The sequence below is a fragment of the Triturus cristatus genome, chromosome 4_2, assembly GCF_964204655.1.
Source record: "Triturus cristatus chromosome 4_2, aTriCri1.1, whole genome shotgun sequence".
NCBI lineage: Eukaryota > Metazoa > Chordata > Amphibia > Caudata > Salamandridae > Triturus > Triturus cristatus.
This window is the reverse complement of record NC_140586.1, coordinates 569,839,193-569,864,184: the sequence shown is the minus strand read 5'-3', so window position 1 is coordinate 569,864,184 and position 24,992 is coordinate 569,839,193. Positions and strand designations below refer to the sequence as shown.

General features: G+C 41.8%; 1 protein-coding gene across 1 annotated transcript in view; it reads right to left on the bottom strand.

The window, feature by feature from the left end:
* Positions 1-24,992, bottom strand: part of SLC25A24 (solute carrier family 25 member 24) — a 267,768-nt gene that overhangs the window by 132,816 nt on the left and 109,960 nt on the right. Inside the window, exon 4 of the mRNA XM_085602241.1 lies at positions 1,850-1,961. Within this exon, the coding sequence (XP_085458367.1) occupies positions 1,850-1,961 (112 nt within the window). The remainder of the gene's footprint in view (positions 1-1,849; positions 1,962-24,992) is intronic.

The window sequence follows — 24,992 nt, the reverse complement described above, 5'->3', positions numbered from 1 at the left end:
GTAATTAAGATCTCTCTTGAAATTCTACACTTTCACATACAACTAACTTCTCCATGTTGTCATTTTTCAGCTTTTGCACAAGTCGCTTCAATTATAAAAATATGCTTTGGGGGGTGGGTCACATACAAATAAAGAAAATCTGTATGCACTTTTTTTTGTTACACAGAAAATATTTTCCCCTGCGAAGAAACCTCTTCCCTACACCCTCAATAAATCTAAGAGTGCTCTCTGTCACGATGGAAAGAGTATTTGCATATGGACAGGACTCTTAACCCACCCTTTCCAGGCTACAAAGAGGAACAATAGAGGCTTGTGAATCCCCAGAAACCTACGAGTTTGTGAACATTCACAAACTACAAAGGCTACCCATTTCCTGAAAGACCCAGGCCCACATTCCGACCCCTGGAGTTGCATTTACTGGTACTGAGATGGCCACACTCTTAAATGGGCCTGTGCCTGCCAGGGATCCCACACTATTAAATGGGCCTATGCCGGCCGGGTCTGGTGGCTCAGTGGACTAATGCATCCACTGCAGGGGCCAGTGTTCGACCTCATGGTCACAGGTTAAAATCCCAGTGGGTCCACTCAGCCTTTCATCCATCTAGGTCGATAAAATGAGTATCACTGAGATGGGAAACAAAAAAAATCTGTTATTCGGCGCCAAGGTACAGCGTTAGGGGTGAACGTGCGCTTTACAAATGCACGTTATGTTATCCCTTTGGGGATTTCTGATAGGCGTAAAAGAGGTAAATTCGCTCCTAAACTCGTGTTTACAACTGAGTTTACCTTTCTTAATAGGGCCCATATATTCTATTTGTTGGTTAGCATTAATGAAAATGTACTAGTTGCCCCTTCGAAAGCATGTTTGTAGCGCATTTAAACTATACCCTTTGCATTCCTTCCATATGGTTTGCTGATCTACACTTCATTGCACCTTTTCCTCATAGGTTTGTATTCTTAGGAATGCTTAACCATCCTCGATTCCTCTATTCTAGGAAGACAAGTAACATTACTCTGCCTTGGATGTTTCACATTCAGAGGAATCAAATTAACAGAAAAGAAGGAAAATGAAAATAGAGGATATGACTGTGAAAAGAATTCAAACACATTAACAAGCTAACCTCTCTATACCCACACAGATTGTGTTGATCAACATGCCACAATGGATCTGAGAATTGGCAGCTTTTTTTCCTGGTGACTCAACAGGTTAACACAACTACTAAATTTGAAAACATTTAAGGTGTAGATTGGAAAGAAAGCGCTAGCTACAACAGCGTTGCATTGCTTGGGAGTAAAAACCTCTTGCTCAACGGTCATTGAACACGGCATGATCTATTCTAATGTCACGGATGACCAACAATACAGATTTTTGGGGGGAGTCTGCGAAGGTTAAACACTGACCTTAATAAATCTAACTGTGCTGATTAACAACTATTAAAAAATATCTACAGACTGCATCAAGATATCATCTTTCTAGCTTTTACACTTTTCCTTGTTTATTGTTTCCATTATTTCTCCTTACGCATTTCTGTTGCTAGTTTCCTTTCACATTATTGGACCGGTGTAAAAACTTATATACAAGTTATACTTCTAATAAAAGATAAAAGGCAGCTACCTTTTAACGTTTACAAAACATTTGCCAGCTACGCCTTATAATTCTACTTGGTTATTTTAAATGATTGAAATCTCTTGATCTAATTTCGGTGATTTTTACCATTCATTTTCATTGCATCTTTATCTTTTACTTAACCTTAGCTGAACTTTGAAGTAGGTCTCCATTTCTTTTGACTATTCAATGGCTGCATACCGTAAAATCATGAAGGCATTTCAATTTCTAAGCCATACTCACAGTAGAATGTTTCCAGTATCTAATTATTTCCTGAATGTCAGTAGCGGTGTTGAACAAAAAATGGTTTCGCCATTCGTTCCAATCCACAGACATAGTCCCATCAGCATCCATGCTGCAAATGAAAACAGTGGCATGTGAACAATGGGCACATTAATAAATACACACAAAAAGAGGGAGTATGCTGTTCCTCAATGGTTAACATAATAAAAAGAGGAAAGAGAGAGATATATATGAGAATGCGTACCAAAAGGACAGTTATACCCGTCACCTCCAACCAATAATGTGGGTCCTGTGGGGAATTCCCTCTTTCGGAACTAGTGCCCTCACACACCCAGTCAGCTAGGTGTCATGTTTCATCATTGGGCCTGCTCCTCGTTGGGTTGGCGCTGCAATACCCAACGAGCTCCCAATGAGGGGCTCTTTGGCGGAGATCTTTTGTTCCTTGCCAAATAGTGAGGTGTGAGTGAGGGACCTAGAAAGTGTAGGTGTGTGTAAAGAGTGAAAGTTAAAACAGGTTACGTAACCAATATAATTTATTTGACTCTGGTTCCTACCTGATTAAAAGAAAAAGGAGAGGCGGTTTTGTCTGACATAATAAATCAGAACAAAGTGGTGCTCTACTCCAATAGGTCAACATGTTTCTTGCCTTGACAGCCCACCGGGTCTATGGCAATTCATCAGGACCATGAATATAATGTGAAACTACCTACACACCGTGGTATATGTGAAAAAACTACCTACCACTTGAAGTATTGCTGCAGGTTAGATACCCTAAGATGTGTTCTGGAAAAGAAAGGGTTACAGCATATACATAAATTGCCGGGTATGCTAGCATTCAATATCTCTCTCATGTTGATGGTTTACTCAAAAGAAAAACCCTTTTATATAAATCCGAAAATTTCTCTTTAACATTATTTGTATTTATTAAAAATTGTTTCCGTGATCTAGTCGCCAACTGTGCAACTTGTGAACAAAGTTCATGATAAAACATTAGCTCCTTCAAGGAATATAGACTCACCTAATCAATCTATAAACCTCGCCTCAACAGTATCCGGCGGGCTAATACACCAGCGGGTTCAGTATCCTGGAAAATGTATGAAAGTGGACTAGGTAAAGCAACCACACAACCAAAGTTTCAATTACCATTCCAACACACAAGGTAAAGTAGGTGACAAACTTATGTCCAGCAGAATGGTAGACTGATTAAAAGCCCGCCCAGGTTACAATGTTGCAAGATACAAGGAGCGGCGTGCATTGACACTCGGGAAATTTAAGGTGTCTTATAACTTATCAAATACTGTGGCAGGCCCTGTTGAAAGTATCCCGCCATGGAACCTGTAAATCTGAACAAGGGGGTGTGAAAATACCTAATAATATTGAGGGAACAAGCGAACCCAGAATCGCAGGGCGCGTGTCAGTGATTACATCCAACTGGAGACAAAACGCTGTGAAGTAAGTATCGGTCACTGCCCAAGGGAAGGACCCACCACCGGGAATCCTAGCATTGCCACAAGTGAATAAGGATTCTTCAGTAGATTAGGATGGATAGCACCCTACTTACCCAAAAAGACGGTGTTGAAGTACTAACAACCTACCCATCGCCGTCGGTACCGGTTGATGGTAGGAGGCGTCTTACTCATCAAGATATACAGCCCCCAATGAGTGCGGCATACCGGAAGTGACGTCAAATGCGTCACTAGCGTCTAGAACGGTAGTATCTAGAACGCTAACCCATCTAATTTATAGAAAGGTGCTGAATCAAAACCAGCGGCCTTATCAAAATGTGCATAAAGGTTCTGCAAGTTTAGTAACGAAACCCCTAAAGTTGTTGGACAATTATAAAGCCCATACTGGTTAGTGCAAAATTAGATGTATTACACCCACATTATATAAGGTATAACGTTCTAATAGGGGTTGTTCCTAAAATACATGTTCGTCAACAGGGGTTCAGGGCCCTCACTTGATGGTAATTAATAGGGAATGGTGAGTGTATATATACACAATCCGGAGCAATGTACACGGAAACAAATGTATACAAAATTGTTATAATACAAAGTATACGAGGTTAAATGCACAAAAAAAGTATAATGCAAGAGTTAAAAAAAAAAAAGGTGATAACAGGAGAGGCCATTCACGTCACTGGTAACCTTCCACTAAAAAATGGGCCAGAAGAGGCAATCTCTGGTAACCTATAGAGAGAATCCCACGGGGGTAAACCGTGCTTAATATCATAAACAAAGAGAGGGACTATAGGGATTTTGGAGAGGTCCAGCATACAGGGCCCAAGCTGCAATACACACAAAAAGAGGAAGTATGCTGTTCCTCAAGGGTTAACATGATAAAAAGAGGAAAGAGAGATATATATGAGAATGCGTACCAAAAGGACAGTTATACCAGTCACCTCCAACCAATAATGTGGGTCCTGAGGGGAATTCCCTCTTTCGGAACTAGTGCCCTCACACACCCAGCCAGCTAGGTGTCATGCTTCATCATTGGGCCTGCTCCTCGTTGGGTTGGCGCTGCAATACCCAACGGGCTCCCAATGAGGGGCTCTTTGGCGGAGATCTTTTGTTCCTTGCCAAATAGTGAGGTGCGAGTGAGGGGCCTAGAAAGTGTAGGTGTGTGTAAAGAGTGAAAGTTAAAACAGGTTAGGTAACCAATATAATTTATTTGACTCTGGTTCCTACCTGATTTAAAGAAAAAGGAGAGGCGGTTTTGTCTGACATAATAAATCAGAACAAAGTGGTGCTCTACTCCAATAGGTCAACATGTTTCTTGCCTTGACAGCCCCACCGGGTCTATGGCAATTCATCAGGACCATGAATATAATGTGAAACTACCTACACACCGTGGTATATGTGAAAAAACTACCTACCACTTGAAGTATTGCTGCAGGTTAGATACCCTAAGATGTGTTCTGGAAAAGAAAGGGTTACAGCATATACATAAATTGCCGGGTATGCTAGCATTCAATATCTCTCTCATGTTGATGGTTTACTCAAAAGAAAAACAGTTTATTTGAAAGGGAAAAGTTCCCTTTAACATTATATGTATTTATTAAAAATTGTTTCCGTGATCTAGTCGCCAACTGTGCAACTTGTGAACAAAGTTCATGATAAAACATTAGCTCCTTCAAGGAATATAGACTCACCTAATCAATCTATAAACCTCGCCTCAACAGTATCCGGCGGGCTAATACACCAGCGGGTTCAGTATCCTGGAAAATGTATGAAAGTGGACTAGGTAAAGCAACCACACAATCAAAGTTTCAATTACCATTCCAATACACAAGGTAAAGTAGGTGACAAACTTGTGTCCAGCAGAATGGTAGACTGATTAAAAGCCCGCCCAGGTTAAAATGTTACAAGATACAAGGAGCGGCGTGCATTGACACTCGGGAAATTTAAGGTGTCTTATAGCTTATCAAATACTGTGGCAGGCCCTGTTGAAAGTATCCCGCCATGGAACCTGTAAATCTGAACAAGGGGGTTTGAAAATCCCTAATAATATTGAGGGAACAAGCGAACCCAGAATCGCGGGGGCGCGTGTCAGTGATTTAAAAACCACCTTTTTGGAAGAAAACTTTATCCCTGTTTTTTGAACATGAAATTCGGTTTAAGTGGAAGCCACTTAAGCTTTTTACTCAACATAGAAAAAACTCCCTTTCTCAAGAATCTTCCTATATTTACTAATAAATTTATATAAACTGTATATATCTCTCGATACAGATATCATTATTAATTAGGACCGTATCACGTTACAACCTTCCTTGGCGAAATACTTTAAAAAGAAAAAAGTAGCCTCCATCAAGCTGCACAAAAAAATCCATACCAACTCCCTCATACACAACTAACCATCTAGATTTCACAACATGCTAGAGCACTGACACAGGGACACAGGGAAAATTCAGGTTGCAGACGATGCTCTGCGCGCACCATCAGTGGTAACCCTTGCTTCTTTGATGCATAACCTTCCTTCGACAGACAACCGTCAAGCTATGTGCACTTTTCAACATGAACGGAATTCAATGACTCTTTGCTGCAATGATTAAAAAACAACTTAACTAATAGTCATCTCTCAGCCTAGATGAACACCTACAGATTCCAGCATAGTCCAATAACAGGTGAAGTGTCCCTAGAAAATATCCTTTCCCACATTACCTTCAGTCCAAGGACATCTTTCCAGATTCCCGGACACACAAAACATCAAAATGCATAGGTATAGCAATGATACCCAGCTGTACATTTAAAACACAAAAAGCAGAAACAGAAGTCTCAGTAAATTAGTTTGCCCATCATCTAAGCTTGAATGTTGAATGAATTTGTAACCCAACAACTTGAGTGTTCAACGTCATTGCCAGCAGTACCATCGAAGCCCAGGATCAAGAAAGGCTCTCCAACGTGAACCTTGATGACTTCACATAACTCTCAATGTCAAGCCAACAGATTTGTCATCAACAGTAGTCTCTTAGATCACACATAGCACAAAAACACAGGTTGTGTGGTGTAAGCGATCCAAACAAAGAAAAATCCAAATACATTCCCCAAACAGACTCTAGAAGACAGGTTTGAAGCCATAGTCCTCTTAAGCCTAGATGAAGGCAACCCTTGTTGGCACTCCCATCACTCACCTAACCACATTCAATGACATGCTACGTGCATGAGCCAAGATTATCAAGGAATTGACGACCTAAAATTACATCAATCCTGCATTGCCTCCCCTTCTCTGTCCACTTCAGCTTTGAGACTTTTTGTGTCATCAGCTAAGCAGTAAACCCGCAGGGAAAACCAAGTAATACCAGGGTGCTGATGTTGCCAACTAACCAATTTATTAGATACTCAGTCTGTTCGAAACGTTGGTCTCCCAGGTCTCCTTGACTCTTCAGAAGACTAGGCGAAGACGTTATGGCCTAGATTAAAGAAAGTGGTGTAGGGTTACATCAGGGTACAGAACAGCACAATTGCATTAAGGATGTGACTTTCCAGTGATCTGGCAAGTCTCTGTGCACTCACTGCCTGTGAACGGTATTGATGGAGTCTAGACTGTATGTTTGCCAACAACAGGACAAACATAAAAATTAGTCCAGTTTACAATAGGCCTTATGAACCAAGCAGTGCACCGAGGCACTGCATCTTATACATGATCAAAGTTTTAGAATAAACACGCAATCTGACCACCATGTTCTCTATATATATTGTATCTTTATAATCCAGACTTGTGGTAGCCATAAAAACAAGGTACGATAAGCGTACATGCTCCAATCATTTCTGTTTTCTGCATCTAAGGGATGAACTGCAGGACTGGGAAAAAAAAAAAATTAACTTTTAGTCAAGCTACTATTGTGTGTGCAGAACAGAATCAGGAACATCACTCGGATCATCAGAACAGACTGATGACATCTCCATTTACCCAAGATCATGTGGAAATTGATAAGCAAGGTTTTGTAAATTAGCTAGCAAACATATTAGCAGCTACTGCCCAGGGAAGAATGTCTTCAACAGAGGTAAACCAACATGAGCATCAGCTCGTGAACTGATGCTATAATTATTTGCAAAAATATGTTTTCAAGTGTTTAGGGATTCATGTGTATTCCTTATGAGCAAAAGGATATTGCAGAGTCAAATTAATTTAAGATATAGTTATTTCATTCCATTTCATTTTAGAGACTTCAGTAAGAGTTAGGAAAATTATGAAATATGAGTTGGTTGTACCTCAAGAATCTGCTCTATATCCAAGATCTAAAATCAAGACTGACAATTTTACGAGGATTCCAAGACAGACTGAATATTATTGGAAACAGAATTATCTGAAACCTTTCCTAAGGAATTGAATAAAGTTTCAAATCAAAACGACTTACTGGAATTCAAGCTGCAATATTTTTTGGGTGCCGCCCAACCTTTTTCAATATCTTACATAGGTTGCACATGGGGGGGTTGATTGTGGGGTGCACCAAGAGCGCTAAGCCTATTTTCCCCTGCTTTCACAGCAATTCAGTTTTTCTGTTGGTAATTTAGAAAGGACAACACATAGGAGAAATGATACATACTACAATGTAATACACCTTATGTTTTAAAAAAAAAAAAAGATATTCATGCTGAGATGTTGAAGTAAAGAATCCAGGAGACAATGGAAAAGTAGAAGAAACATGCACTCTCACAGGAGTTCTAAGGTAGAACCAAAGTCCCAGAGTTTTAGGGATGGAACATACCATTAACCCCTTCGGTGCTCATGATGGAATGGTTCAGTCATGAGCACCGGTGCTCCTGTGCTCATGACGGAACCATTCCGTCATGAGAACAGGGGCACTAAATCACTGTTGCAGACAGCAGATGGATTTCCCTTTTTTTTTTTTATTGGCCTCGGGATGTTGGGGAAGAGCTTCCCCAACCTCCCGAGCCAATTTACATTTTCATTGCAATGCTGATCGCGCGCTGACGTCATTGCAATGAAAATGAAACTGAAATGATCCAAGAGGCTCATTTCAGTTTCACTTTCTACGTGCTCAGGGGGCTATTTCAGTCCCCTGAGCATGTAGAAAGTCAGGAGAGGTATCTTTAGAAAGAGGAAACTCTCCCCTTTCCACCAATGGTACCCCTCCCGAGTGAATCCCTGCTTGGGGATTGGCCCAGGAGGGCGATCCCCAAGCAGGGATCCACCCACTAGGCACCAGGGAGGGGGGAGCGGCCCTTGGCTCCCCCTATAATATTTTGGGCATATTTAGTCTTTCTGAACCCCCTGGGGGGCAGATGGGGCAGTAGCCCCCAATCTGCCCCCCGGCGGGGCAGAAAGCCTACTAGATACCAGGGATTTTTGTTTATATTTTATTTAGGGGTTGGGGCTGCCCCATATGGGCATGTCAATGCCCCCACCCCGCCCGCCACAAAATTCCAGTCTTTCTGCCCCCCCCCCCCCCCACGGGGTGGCAGAAAGCCCACAAGAAACGAGGGATTTTTTTAATGATGTAAATTTGGGGTGGGGGCTGCCCATTATGGGCACGCCAAAGCCCCCCAACACCCCCCTGCACAATAAGTCTTTCTGCCCCCCCCCCCTGGATGCAGAAAGCACCCTAGACACCAGAATGGGCATGTCAAGGCCCCCACCCTCCAAAAAATTATGATAGTCTTTCTGCGCCCCCCCCCCCCTCCCCCCGGGATGGGACAGAAAGCCCACTAGCCACCAGGGATTTCCGGGTGGGGGTTGCCCAGAATCGGCATGCCAATGTCCCCCCCCCCATAAAAGATGCCACAGCCTTTCTGGCCCCCCCCCCAGGAGGCAGATGAGGGCAGTAGCCCCTGATCTGGCCCCCGGGGGGGGGGGCAGAAAGTCTACTAGACACCAGCGAATATGCTGGCTTTCTATTAGTAGGGGTGGGGGCTTCCCAGAATGGGCATCCAATGCCCCCACCCCACAAAAGAATAGGGGGGTGCCTTGGAGGCATATCGGGGCAATACCCCTCGATTTCCCCCTCCCCAGGGCGTCAGTAAGCCCACTAGGCACTGAATTTTCTTCAGGATGTGCCTACCTGTGGATTTTGGGCCCTAGCGCAGCCGGCACATAGGGAAACATAGCAAACCTGTACATTTTTAAAAACTAGACACCAAGGGGAATCCAGGATGGGGTGTGCCTCTCACCAGGTTCCATTACCCAAAATCCCTTGCAAAACTCAAACTTTGTCTAAAAACCCACATTTTTGTGGTGGAAACTTCTGGAATCTGCATGGATCCACAAAATTCTACCGACTCCGCGTTCCCCAAAGTCTTCCGAGAAAAATGGTACCTCACTTGTGTGGGTAGGCCTGGAGCCCGCGACAGGAAACGGCCCAAAACGCAATGTGAACACACCACATTTTCTCAGTGAAAACTGACCCTTTTTTTGCAGAGTGCCTAGCTGTAGATTCTGAACCCTAGCTCTGCCGTCACCTAGGGAAACCCAGCAAACCTATACATTTTTTAAAATTAGAGACCCAGGGGAATCCAGCATGGGGTGACTTGTCTGGCTCTCACCAGGTCCTGTTACCCAGAATCCTTTGCAAACCTCAAAATGTGTATTAAAAAAAACACATTTTCCTCACATTCATTTCTGTGGTGGAAAGTTCTGGAATCTGTGTGGATCCACAAAATTCCACTCACCCCGCATTCCCCAAAGTCTTCCGAGAAAAATGGTATCTCACTTGTGTGGGTGGGTCAAGTACCCGCGACAGGCAAGGGCCCAAAACCTAGTGAGGCGACATCAAAAATACCTATCACAAAACGACCTGGTTTTGCAAGGGGGGTCACCTGGGTTTTTGGCCCCGTGCTCGGCGGCCAGCTAGGGAAACCTACCACACCCACACATTTCTGAAAACTAGACACCCAGGGAATTCCAGGGAGGTATGGCTTGCATGGATTCCCCAACGTTTTCTTACCCAGAATCCCCTGCAAACCTCAATTTTAGCTGAAAAAAATCTTTTTTCCACACATTTGTGTGGGAAATTTGTGGCATCACCGGGCTGATACAAATTTCCTACCACCCAGTGTTCCCCCAGGTCTCCCGATAAAAATGGTGCCTCACTCGTGTGGGAGGCACAAGTACCCGCGATAGGCAAGGACCCAAAACATATTGAGGCGACATCAAAATTGCCTATCACAAAATGTTTTCGGCCCTTGCCTGTCGCGGGTACTTGTGCCTCCCACATGAGTGAGGCACCATTTTTAATCGGGAGACCTGGGGGAACGCTGGGTGGTAGGAAATTTGTGTCAGCCCGGTGATGCCACAACTTTCCCACAAAAAAATGTGTGCAAAAAGTGATTTTTTCAGCTAAATTTGAGGTTAGCAGGTGAGTCTGGGTAATAAAACGTTGGGGGATCCACGCAAGCCATACCTCCCTGGCATCCCCCGGGTGTCTAGTTTTTAAAAAATGTATAGGTTTGCTAGGTTTCCCTAGGTGCCGGCAGAGCTACAGCTAGGCACTTTGTAAAAAAAAAAGGGTCATTTTTCACTGTGAAAATGTGGTGTGTCCACCTTTTTTGGCAGTTTCCTGTCGCGGGCACTACACCTACCCACACAAGTGAGGAAAATGTGTTTTTTTGTACAAATGTTTAGGTTTGCAAGGGATTCTGGGTAACAGAACCTGGTGAGAGCCAGTCAAGTCACCCCATCCTGGATTCCCCTGGGTGTCTAGTTTTCAAGAATATATAGGTTTGCTAGGTTTCCCTAGGTGTTGGCAGAGCTAGGGTTCAAAAACTACAGCTAGGCACTTTGCAAAAAAAGGGTTAATTTTCACTGTGAAAATTTGGTGTGTCCATGTTGCGTTTTGGGCCGTTGCCTGTCGCGGGCACTAAGCCTACCCACACAAGTGAGGTACCATTTTTCTCGGAAGACTTTGGGAAACACGGGTTGGGTGGAATTTTGTGGATCCACGCAGATTCCAATACTTTCCATCACAGAAATGTCAGGAAAATGTGTTTTATTAAATAATTTTTTTAGGTTTGCAAGGGATTCTGGGTAACAGAACCTGGTGAGAGCCAGTCAAGTCACCCAATCCTGGATTCCCCTGGGTGTCTAGTCTTAAAAAATGTATAGGTTTGCCTAGGTGCAGGCAAAGCTAGGGTTCAAAAACTACTGCTAGGCACTTTGCAAAAAAGGGTCATTTTTCATTGTGAAAATGTGGCTTGTCAACGTTGCGTTTTGAGCCGTTTCCTGTCGTGGGCACAAGGCCTACCCACACAAGTGAGTTACCATTTTTATCGGGAGACTTAGGGTAACACAGAATTGTAGAGTAACTGGTATTACCTATTGACTTTCAATGCATTTCTGCCTTCCAAATGAAAGACAATGTGTAAAAACGAAGTCATTTTGAAAAATGACCTATAATTCTCATGCTAGTATTGGTACTCCCAATTTCGGAAATGTGCAAATATCTGTTTCTAAACTATATATTTTGTTCCCATTTTAGAAATACACAGGTGTCTTTCATACCGATTTTTCCATGTATACATTTTCCCAAAATAATTGCTATATACCCGGTACATAATAAAAAACCATTGCAAGACGCTGCTCAGTTATTGGCTCTGGGTTCGTCGGGTTCTTGGTGAACCTACAAGTCCTATATATCCCCACAACCAGAAAGGTCCAGCAAATTTAACGGTATATTGCTTTCAAACAGCGGTCATAATTAGAAGAAGTTAAAGGTGAAAACGTTGACACAAATGGCTGTTTTTTCCAACTAATTTTCAATTTGTCCTATATTTAACTGTTAGTTTCTATAAAGAAACCTTGAAGGATCTACACAAATGTCCCCTTCCTGAATTCAGAATGTGTCTACTTTTCTAAAATGTTTAGCTTTCCAGGATCCATTATTGCTTTCATACCCATTTCTACCATTAACTAGAAGTAGGTTTAAAGCACAAAAAATAGCAAAAATAGGCTATGTCCCAGAAAAATGCCAAAACTGCGTAAACATTTTTGTTTTTCTGACAAAAGTCTGCTTGTCCCTGAAATTGGTAAGATGGTGATTTCAGCACCACAACCCCTTTTTGGATACCATTTGCAGGGAAAAAAAACAGACGCTTTCATCTGTAGCCCTTTTTTCCCATTTTTCCAAAAATAAACACAATTTAGCTGTATTTTGGCTAATTTCTGGGTCCCCTCCATGGGAATCCGCAAAACCTGTGTACCTTTAGAATCCCCATAATGTTGGAAAAAAGGGACGCAAATTTGGCGTGGATACCTCATGTGGTCAAAAAGTTACAGGGCACTAAGCGCGATCTATCCCAAATAGCCGAAAAAAGGCTTAGCACGGGGGGTAAAAGGCCTAGCAGCGAAGGGGTTAAGGAAGAACTTAAAAACATACTATAGAATATTTACATAAAATGGCATAATATATACTGATAAAGTGGGAGGTTATAACACATCTCCCTTACCAAATGAAAAGAAAATGGAGGAGGTACCGGGGAAGCTACAGGAAGAAAAGGAAGATTAAAGGAGAAGGTAGAAGGAAAGGAAGAAAGAAAGAGGAAAAGGATTAAATGCAGAGAGGGAAAGAACAAAAACAGCGGGAGCAAGGAAGATGGAACAGAAAGAGGTCCCAAAGAAAGGAAAAAGAAAACAGGTTACATGCGGTGCATAACAATGTAAATGAAGGATTATTTCATGACATAGTCCCTGTACCACTGGGTGAACTTACATTCCTGCCACTGCATTTTACTCCAGATATGTTGGATAAATCATTTGAACCACTAACAATCTTGTTACTGATATCTTGCATTGGATGTGGAACCAATCTATCCAAGCTTCACATTCGGCCAGCAGTCATAAAAACTACATTTTTCTTCAAATTCTTTATTCTCTCTGGGCCATAGTATTTATTGTGCCTGTTCTGGTTAGTATCAGGTTTCTTAACTAGGACTCATTGACCATCTGACCATTCGCGTTGTTTGGCTCCCCATCTGTGATCATATTCTTGCTTGTATTTCTTTTGATGAAGCACAATTCTTTCCTTGGCCACTTGACTGTCCCACTCAAATGAGTTATTTTCAAACAACCAATTTGGTGTAAGTTTTAAACCGGGTTTACACCCTCTCCATAGACAAAAAGGTGAGTAACCAGTTACACTGTTGGGCGTAATATGATATGACCATATCATGTCTTTGATTGACTGAACAACGGGTTTATGAACCACCATCGCTAATGGTAAAGCGTCTTTGATTATTCTGTTGCACCATTTGCAAGGGGGCAATATAAGGGAGTGGATATTTGTTTGATGGCCAGACTGACCGGAAACTCATTTTCTCAGACACTAGCTGAACCCCATTGTCGGCGATAAGAGTGTAAGGAATACCTTCATTAGCAAACACTTCAGAAAGAAAGCGTATTATAGTCTTGGAGTCCACTTTATTGACAAACTTGAGAGTGATCCATTTGGAAAAATAGTTACCAAAACTAAAATGAATCTTTCTTGCAGGCTTGATATTTGTAGAGGACCAAAAATGGCTAGGCCTAGTTATTCCCAGGCTTTAATGGGAATTTGCACCGGTTCCAGGGGTACTCTCCTTGTGCTTTTAGATTTGTCACTGAGACCACAGGCATGACAATCTTTCACCAGTTCCTCTATAAGGGTGTCCATACAAGGAAACCAGTACTCTGACCGAAGCTTACTCTTCGTAAGATTCCTTCCCAGATTACCTTCGTGAGCTATTTCACAAATGCACCTTCTGGGTTTTTCAGGAGGAATGATTTTGTCAGACTTAAATACATTAATACCCACAATGGATAGTTCTTCCCTTACATTCCAATACAGTTGTATTTCGCGAGGAAGATCACCACATTTCTTGGGCCATCCACTTTTTATATTTTCAGTAACCACCCTTAATGTAGCATCATCTGACATGTGTATTTCCCAATCTTCTTTCAAAATGGCAGGGATGGCCACTTGTAAAACTTCAAAATCTTGTGCACCCTCTTCCCTTTGCTTATCGATGGGTAAACGAGAAAGAAAATCTGCTACCCGATTCTTGATGCCTGGTACATATTCGATTTTAAAGTTAAAACTTTGCAAAGAAACGAGCCATTTACCTATTCAGGGTGTAGTTTTCTCAACGTCCTTTTTAATGAAAATAATGATACTAAGGGTTTATGGTCTGTTCTTAGTACAAACGGTATACCCCACAAAAAATATTTGAAATGGTTGTCGCCCAAAAACATGACAAAGGCGCTTTCTCAATTGTGGAATAATTGATTTCTGCTTCCTTCAATGTCCTGGAGGCAAAGGCTATGATCTTTTCTTTGCCACTTTCCATTTGCGATAGCGTGGCATCGGTGCCCCTGTTACTGGCATCAGTGGTAAGAAAAGTATCCCTGGCACTATCTAAATTTCCAATACAAGGTGCCGTTGCAATAGCTTTTTTAATATCCATGAACGCACGGTTATGGACAGGTAACCATTCAAAATGTGTCCTCTTTTTCAGCAGATCTCTAATGAGTTGTACAAGTTCTGAAAAGTTCTTAATGAATTTTGACATATACTCCGCTAAACCCAAAAACGATTTGATTTCTTCCTCGTTGTCGGGAGTGGGAGCTTCAATTACTGACTCTATTAAGTTCATTTTGGGTTTCATTCCTTCACTAGACAGGGTGTGACCTAGAAAATCCACAGATGCTACTCCAATTTTGAATTTATTCTTCCTGATGGTAAAATCAGCCTCACTGAGCTTTGCACACACTTTCCTCAAGTTGTGATTATGTTCTTCTTCATTGGAACCATATAGGAGGATATCGTCTAGGAAACAAATAGATTTATCTACTCCCCCCAATACATGTTGCATAATTCTCTGGAAGGCCGCTGCGGCCGAGGCCAGACTAAATGGCATTCTTAAGAATTTGTAAGTACTGAAGGGTGTAGTAAAGGGGGTAAGAATCTGAGAATCTGGGTGCAAGGCAACTTGATAGTATGTCAAGGTAAGGTCCAAAACAGAAAAGTATCTAGCACCATTAATTATAGACAACATTTAATTGATTTTGGGAAGCGGATACCTATCCATCCAAATGTTGGCGTTTAAACTTCTCAAGTCCACACACATGCGGATGTCAACCATTCTGACCATTCCACAGCTTTAATGATACCCTGCTTCTCCAGTTTCTCTAGTTCCTTTTTTAAAGATTCACGCCTCAACAAAGGATTAGACCTGGTCTTCTGAGCAACCGGAACAGCATAATTTCTTAATTTAATTTTGTGTACATAGTTTTTCAACAATCCTAAATTGTTGGTGAAAACTTCAGGAAATTCTTCGCATACATCCACTCCAACCAAGGTTCTGTCAACCAGTAATACTTGTTCTTTATTATTGGGGTCAAGCATGATGTCTAAATCGTTCTGGTGTTTCCACTCCAATAAATTATTCCCTTTCTCTGTGATGTAGACTTTTCCTATGGTATGCCAGTCTTTAAAAGTGATTCGCATCTTCACCATTCCTTTTAAAGGAATGGGATCCTTATTATACCCCCCTGGATGTATATCTGGCTTCTCCAAGGTATACTAATTTTATGGCAAGACCGGAGGCTAAGATTATGCAATCCTCTTTATTGCGCCACCCCAACAGCAGCATCTCCAAGAACATAGAACACAACAAAGTTCTTTAGAACATAACAAAGAGCCAGAACCTCCATGACTCTTCCTTCTTTTTTGCTGCTGCCCCAGAGATAAGTCGCACATTTTTTCGCTCTCTTAATTTGAAATGATTTATTGAAGAAAGAATGATGATTGTGTATAAGATGCCTGGTTATACATGTATAAACATAAAGAAAATGATTAGTCAATTATAGTTAGTATTTAATAGCTTAATTTAATTTAGTAAGTATTTCAAATAATGTTTTATTTTGACCCTTTTGAATTGTATGTTTTGTTCTCTGATGTTAGGTTTAAAGCGATACGGCTTCATTGGTTTAAGTCAAGCTCGAGCCGATTTTGAGTTTGTTAGAGATCGCAAAGGATATTATGTCGGACTTGAGGGAAAATGCAAAAAAGCGAGTCCGCACGTATAGCTCGCTTCAATTGGTTTTGAGGGATATGCTAACAGGAAGTCCGCGCGTGGTTTGAATGCGCATAAATAAGTTTATGGTTAAGTGGAAATAAACAAATGGAAAGATGTTTAATTTTAAACGTGGAGGCTTGAAGCACAGACGCGAGGCGCGCACGAAAGAGACGCTGTCTGTCATCTGGAAACTGACAGAACTGTAAACTAAAGCGGTTCTTGTTATCGGAGCAGATTTCTAGTAGCGGAATTGTAAAAGGAGATTGAGATCGTTTTGTTTAGGTCAGGAAAATTGTTAGAGATATTTATTTATTTTAGAACAGTGTTGTCAGTGTTTGAATTTGGCTGAATTAAGATAGTATTGGAGGTCTGGTTTGTGGAGTAGATTTAAATAATTGAAGTAATTATTTTTATGTGAGGGAAAGTTTTTGTTTCTGGCTGGCTGGAGTTAAAAAATTTTTTTAAAACACCTCTTAAAATAATGTCTGAAAAAAAACGTAAGTTCACAGGAAAATTTGGGAATGGAAGAAAGGATCTCGTTAATGTTCAGCAAGTTTGCATCCGATATGGATTCGAAGTTTGAGAAGAAATTTGATGAGTGGAGAAGAGGTGGTGGTCACCCATCCCAGGATGAACAATTTTTGTCCGCAGGTGAAGGGCAAGTATTATCAAAGAAGGCTGAGAAAGTGAGTAGAAAGAGAAAGAATGTGGAAACTGATGTTTTGAGGAGCAAAAAGGCGAAATCAGCCTACCCAGATTCAGGAATTCGCAATCGTGCGAAACATGGAAGTGTCGAGGATGCACACGGGGACCTGGATAGAGGACAGAATGGTAGGAGACATGCCACCATCTTATGTGATGAATCTTCGGGTAGTGCGGAGATCGAGTTGGGTTGTTCCTCTGATTTTGATTCGGAGATTGAAATAGTGGATAAGGAGAGAATTGCAGAGGCAAAAGCAAAAGATAAACCAGTAGAGAATAATGGGGTAATGGATCCATTAGGCGAGTCGATGTTTGACCCAAAGTTGTTAAAGCTTCCATTATCTCCTAAATGGAGCCCGGCTCCACATGTTGCTCAATACGTGCAATTGTGGTTAAGGAAGCAAATTCCGAAAGATGTTACGATGAAGCTCTGTTCCGAATGTCCGAGACCAAGTCTGTCAAATAAAATCGCCCTGACGCCTGATTTACACGCAAAGATAATCGCGTTTATCAGGAAAGGTGGAAGAGATCCAAAGAAGGGTTTGGATAAAGGGTTGAGAATGTGTCAGGACAGACTGCTGGATCTAACTGGTCCACTTACAAAGATATTTGATATGGCTGAAGAAGCCTATGTTGAGATGAAGTCTCTGGACGTGGATGAGCTTAGGGAATGGATACAAAGGGCTGTGTGTTTGCTGGGAAATGCAAACACAGCAATTTCAGTGGAAAGGAGAAAGAGTATCCCGATTAAAATTTATCCCAAGTTGGCTGAACTAGCGAACAATGAAGGTGGTTTAGAGGCAAATGGGATGCTTTTTGGAGAGGCTTTCATTAAGGAAATGAGCAAATATGTGGGTGCTTTTAGTTCTCTGCAGAAGTCGCAGAGAGAAATAAAAAAGGTATTTGACCGTCGTGTTTTTGGCGGGGCCGGGAGAAGTAGAGGTCGTTTTCCCGGCCGAGGACAAGGTATCACAAGGGCCTCGTTCTCAAGGGGTTTTAGACCCTATAACTATAACTACCATCAACAATCTGGATATCAACCAGGAAGTTTCTATTCGCAAAAAGAAAGCGGAATTTCTCAAGGGAATAGGAGATCGAGAAGATCAGGTAAGACAAGACCGTTTTGTTACCCATGTAAAGTTGGGCAGCAGACTTGCCCAATTTTATCAGAATTGGAGTTTGATAACAAGGGACCCATGGGTTCTGTAGACGGTTTTGGGCTATCGTATAGATTTCAAAGAAGAACCAAAGCAAGATCATTATCCTCCAATGATAAAATTCGATTAGACTGTCAGGCTTGGTAGAGAAAGAAGTAAGAGAGTTGTTAACGAAAGGAGCAATTGTGGAAGAACAGGAAACGTGCGTGGGTTTTGTAAGCAATATTTTCTTAGTGGAAAAGAAAGGGAAAGGTATGAGACCTGTGATAAACTTAAAAAAATCTGAACGATTGGGTAGAGTACCATCATTTCAAGATGGAGGGCATGCATATGTTGAGAGATGTACTTCAGACTGGGGATTGGATGACTCAACTGGATCTAAAAGACGCGTATCTTACAATACCGATATGGTCAGAGCACCAGAGGTTTCTGAGGTTCAGATGGGGAGGAAAGTTATGGAAGTTTGTCTCCCCTTCGGACACTCTTCGGCACCATGGTGTTTCACAAAAATGCTGCGTCCAGTCGTTGCCTTTTTGAGAGAAAGAGGGATACGAGTGATCATTTATTTAGACGACATTCTGATAATGGATCAGGAGAAGAGGAGTGTGGAGGATCACACAAATCTAGCTGTGAATCTTTTAGAGAGTTTGGGGTTTGTAGTGAAAAAGATCAAGTCTTGTCTGTCACAGTTTTTGGGGTTCATGATAGACACTATTCAGGGCCAGCTGAGATTACCCATGGAAAAGATAAAGAAAATAAGGAAGGAAATTTGAAGGGTTTTGTCTTTAGATGTTATCTCTTTGAGAATGTTGGCAAGGATTATAGGCCTGTTGTCATCAACTACTCAAGCTATTTTTCCAGGACCCTTGAATTATCGTGCTCTTCAGAGATTGAAGAGCAGTCACTTCAGGCGTGGAATGAAATATTCTCAGGTGATTACCCTTTCTGGCGAGGCCAGATCAGAACTGAATTGGTGGCTAAAGAATATGGAGGCATGGAATGGGAAAGCAATTTCCGGATCAAATCCGGAATTGATTATAGAGTCAGATGCGAGTTTATCTGGTTGGGGAGCACGTTGTGGTGCAACTTCGAAAGGAGGTATGTGGACTGTAGAGGAAAGGCAAGCTGAGCTGTTGACAGGATATTTTGCTATAAAGAGTTTTACGAAAAACAAAGCGAAGTGTTCAGTATTGTTGAGAATGGACAATGTCTCAGCAGTGAGATATGTGAACAAGTTAGGGGGTCCGAAATCGAAGGATCTAGCAGACCTTTCGAGAGTTTTGGGGGATTTTTGCTTGAAACAGAATATTTTGGTTCAAGCGGAGTATATACCGGGACAGAAGAATGCTCAGGCGGATTGGCATTCAAGGAATCCAACGGATTACAGAGATTGGATTCTTCACAGGTCAGTGTTTTTGAGGATAATGGAGTTGTGGGGTCCTAGTTATGTGGATTTGTTTGCGAACAGGTGGAACACACAACTGGAGATGTTTTTCAGTTGGCGTCCGGATCCGGACTCAGCTGGGATAGACGCTTTCAGACAGGATTGGAGGGGACTTCGTCCTTATGCTTTTCCACCTTTTGTTTTAATAACCAGGGGGAGTGTGATGGTGCGCAAGTGGAAGGAGACGGTGATTCGGGTTACTCCCCCTTTGGAAATCTCAGGTCTGGTATCCCATACTTTTGGAAATGTCAATAGATTGTCCAATTCTTATTCCGACGTTCCCAGAGATCTTGAAGGGAGCGTTGGGAGAATGTCACGAGTTAGTCCTTTCAGGTCAGTTGAGTCTGATGGCATGGAAAATTTCAGGAGAGTCTGGGAAGTGCCAGGACTTTCGGAGGAGGCTTCTCAGCTTATCAGAGAATCCCGGGCTCCAGGAACGAGGAAGATGTATAGATTGGCTTGGCAGGAATGGGTTCGCTGGTGTGTGTAGAAGGATCTCAATCCCATTTCAGTGGATGTAGTTTTTGTGGTAAATTATTTGGCACCTTTGTTTGCCTCTGGTTTAGTGTACAGAACTATCAATTTACATAGATCAGCTATCGCTGCTGGACACAATTTGGTGGATGGGGTATCAGTAGGGCAGAATCTTTTGGTGAAGAGATTGCTGAGGAGTGTAAGAGTTTCCAAGCCCCCGGTGGACAGGTATACGTCTACTTGGGATGTTTCTAAAGTTCTAGAATATCTGGTGAATTTGGGGTGCAATAGTGACTTAGATTTAAGAATTTTGAGTGGGAAACTGACAATGTTATTGTGTTTGCTCTCTTTTAGGAGAGTTTCTGATGTAAGGGCTTTAGATGTGGGAGCGAGGATTTTTAACCAGAAGGTGTTTGTTTTTATCTGTGCTTAAGAACGAAGACAAATTCTGATAGCATTTTCTTTCCTTTTTTTGATGGGCATGAACGTGTGTGTGTTGTGCGTTGTCTGAAAGAGGACGACAGGAGGACTTCATTTGTTCGTCCTGCAAACGAAAAACTGTTGTTAATTTCATATAGAAGACCACACAAAGGGGTTTCAAATCCAACTTTGGCAAGATGGGTGTTGATGTGAGCAGATTCGGTGCGCATTCTGTGAGGGGTGCTTCGGCTTCGAAAACATTTATGCCAGGAGGTGCGTTACAGGATATTCTAAGATGTGCAGATTGGTCTAATGATTCTGTTTTTAGGAAATTCTATTTTAAGCCTGTGATGAATGCAAGTTTGTTATTATTAGAGAGGCTTTGAACTTGCATAATCTTAGCCTCCGGTCTTGCCATAAAATGTAGATTTTCATAAGGCCTTGATGGACAGAAAATCTGGATTTTATTAAAGACTCGGAGGCTAATATTATCCCTCCTCTCCCTACCCAGGTTGGTAATGGTTATTTGTTCTTTTTCAGCTCAGGGTCAACAATAAGGCAGGAAGACGGATTCCGTTCAATTCCGGATTATGTGCTTTTCTGGTTTTAAAGTGGATTTAATATGGACTCATGTTGTTTTAATGCAATGCAAAAAAGAACAAAGAGTCATGGAGGTTCTGGCTCTTTGTTATGTTCTAAAGAACTTTGTTGTGTTCTAAGTTCTTGGAGATGCTGCTGTTGGGGTGGCGCAATAAAGAGGATTGCATAATATTAGCCTCCGAGTATTTAATAAAATCCAGATTTTCTGTCCATCAAGGCTAATGAAAATCTACATTTTCCTTAAACATTCCCTGAAAGGTTTCTTTGTCAATTAAGGTGTAAGGGGAACAAGAATCTGCAAACGCACTGACTTTTTTGCCATCTAAATGTATATCACAAACAGGATACTTAATCCTCTCTTCTCCCTCTTGACTATGCACTTGAAATATAAATTTGTTATCTCTAGAATCAGTGTCGGGTTCTTCATGTACTACATGTATATCTTTTTCCACTTCTTTAGATTTACACATCTTAGAAAAATGTCCAACTCTATTACATTTACTACAATTAACCCCTCTGGCAGAACACTTAGGGAAATTAGCGAGATGATTAACATTCCCACATCTGTAACATCTGAAATTCTCTTTCTTTGACTTGGGTTTAACCACAGTGTGTGTATCAAGCACTCTACAAACTATATTGTCCTCCTTAATTTCATCTACATCCTTCTCATCACTCTTTTACACAATAAGCAGTGTGCTCGATACTCTTAGCTATCAATACAGCTTCCTCTAGATCAGGATTTTGAGTCAGCAACCTCTCTTGTACTTTGTGGTCATTGGTGCAATGAACCAATTGGTCCCTAATGAGGGAATCATTGAGGGCTCTAAATTCGCATGTGGCAGATAGCCCCCTCAATGTATAAGGTGACTCATTTTTTTCTTGCACCCTTTTAAAGAACGTATGTCACTCCAAAACATAATTTACCCTATCCTTGAAATGGGAACTCAATTTCCTTAAAGTGGTGGTGAAAACATCTGCATCACCTTCACCTTCCTCTTCTCCACCATCAGCAAGATCTTCATAAACCTTTCTTCCTTGGATACCCAAGTTGTGCAATAAATATGCTGTTTCCTTACAGATGAAATCTTTTCTCCACCTATGGCAATTAAGTAGGAATGGAGTATTTTAACCCATCTAGCCCAAGGGATTTCAGGTTCACCCTCATCATTTAAAAACAGAGGAGGTTGACTCATATTCGCAACTGACATGACTGAAAAGGAAACACAATTATTACTAAAAAAATATATAAAAGGACACTACCTATGTATGCAAGGTGACCATAAAATGAAGGCGACAGGGTGGAAAGAAGTCACTGAGAGAAAATCCGAGAATAGTGCAGTCAAAATGCAGCAAATGTTAGAAAGAAACTAAAAGGTTCAAAATGGAATCAGATAAATGTGCTGTGCCTGTCAGCGATAACTTAATACTGAAAAATTGCAGGCTACTAAGAGCTGTGCCTGTCAGTGTGTAAGGATAAACCTTTGCAGAATGCTTTTGAAGACAAAGGTATGTTGTGCCTGTCAGTGTATACAAAATTATGAAAAGCTGCAGGTGTAATTAAGCTGTGCCTGTCAGCGTGTAACTCCTACCAACTAAAGCAATGACTCACCCAACTTAATTGAAGGAGGAAACTTGCTGAACTGCTTCGTACACACTCTCATCAAAGGGAGAAAAAGATTTCCCTTGTGGGTGCTCAGAGGGAGCAGAGGGAAATGAGAGGGAGAAGCATGACAGCGGCTGAACAGGCTGAGAAGCGGAGGTTGAATACGGCTAAACACAAAGATGGCCGTTTCAGTCGCCTGAAGAGTGAAGAGTGGGTGGTGTTGACACGGGGGAAAACACTAGTAGGAAATGTTGTGCTGGAAAACAGGTGTGGCACGAAGGCGCTGTTCCTCTGGACATGCGCGGTGAGTAAATCAGGAAGCCTCGGTGAGGAGTTTGACGGGGCAAGCGCAGGAGAAAAACGCTTGGAGAACAAGAAACACCTCACAGAGCAGGCGCTGGATTTCACACAACAGAATTCATAGGCAGCAGAGGGGATTCCGAAACAGGATGCCGGCAACAAATTGAAACTTGGCAAGGCAGACTTCAGAGAAATACCTCATAAACAGGAGCTAGATGCAAACTTGGTGTGGAGACTCTGCCAAAGTAGAAGAACTAATAGGAGCTCCAACTGGGTAGGAGTTGAAGAAAACATGAGGAGAAATCCGAGTAGATGAGCAGGTAAGGCACCTACAAAGGGCAGGTTGGGCTGGCAATGTGACAGGGGTGGGGAACCACAGCTGCCCCCTGCGCAGCAGTCCTCAATCGTCACCAAATGAAGTAAAGAATCCAGAAGACAATGAAAAAGTAGACGAAACGTGGGTTTATTTCAGTAAAACAGTTTCCCAACTGCCATGCCCAACACTCCTCAGCTTCTATGCCAACATTCTAAGGTGTACTCTCACAGGAGTTCTAAGGTAGAACCAAAGTCCCAGAGTCTTAAGGGGGGGGAACATAACATTAAGGAACAACATAAAACATACTATAGAATATTTACATGAAATGGCATAATACATACTGATAAAGTGGGAGGTTATAACACATGTTCATGATGCAGTTACACAATTTAACATATACATATGTTAAAATAGGGTGTGGGACACAAGAAATTCCAAACATTTCACTATACAAGTGTTTGGCGAGTGATAGCATAGCAACATATCAGGTAATCACTCACTAGGTCAAGCGTGGAAATCCAAGTTTAGGTGACAAGGAAGGATGTGCTTGAGGAGGAGTATGAGGAGCTATGGGTGAGAAAAGAAAGGTCTCAATTTCTTGGCTGATATCAGAAGAGAAGAGGTCAAGCCCATATTAAAGGCGGCATTGCATTGTTGCTCGATTTGTTTTTTCTGCAAAGGGTAGAGCCCTCGCACTCCCAGTTTTTATTTTTATGCGCAAGACTTTTAGTATTGTGCAAATGGAAGGCAGGGCAGGAAAAAATAAAAAGGCTCCCCCACCTCCCCTTGCTTCTGGTTGGTTTCCTATCCCACTTCCTTTCCGATTCTTTTGCATTTTTACTCAGTCTCCTTTAGACTCTGCTTTAGTTTGCATATAAAAGCCCTGCATCTACTTATCACCAGTTACCATTACCCAGTCCTAAGAGGCCTCGTCCTACATAACCCTTCCATGCAGAAGTGACATATGATACAGGAGAGACTTTCAAAAGGGTACAGAAGAATGCCATTTGATAATATGAGTGAAGTAAATAGTTATGCTTAAACACACTTTCGGAGTTTCAACCGCACTACTGTAAACCCCAAGCAGTAAAACTTGAGTCAGCAGAGAAGTAGAAACAATGAAACTGAGGCAGACCAGACACAATAGTTCAGAAAGCAGTGAAGGACCAGACATACCCAACAAAGGGAAAGTCCATCAGAGCAGTAGGATCTGTCTTGTTGGCCTTCTGAGAGAGGGGAGTATGCACTAAAGTCCAGTTTCACTGTGCTTAGAGTCTGAAGTTTCACCTTAGCGCTGTGTCCCAATAAGATGAAAACCTGACCAGAATATGTTCATATTGCCATCAGAAGTAACATGATCTAGCAGTTCTGGCTAGACTTCTCCATTTGGACTGAAGGCAAGACAAATTTGAATATAGTTGGTCATATTCTGTAATGGCACAGATTTGCTAATAAATAGAATGGCAAGCTTTCTATATGAATTTTCTGAGGTTTAGAGGCTGTAGCGCAAGCATGTGCATCACTTTCTTAGCGACCTTAAAAAGAACAGTAGTCTGGGGGATAAGGTTGGTAATAGCAAGGAGAAATGATACATGGGTCAATTAGAAAGGGATACAT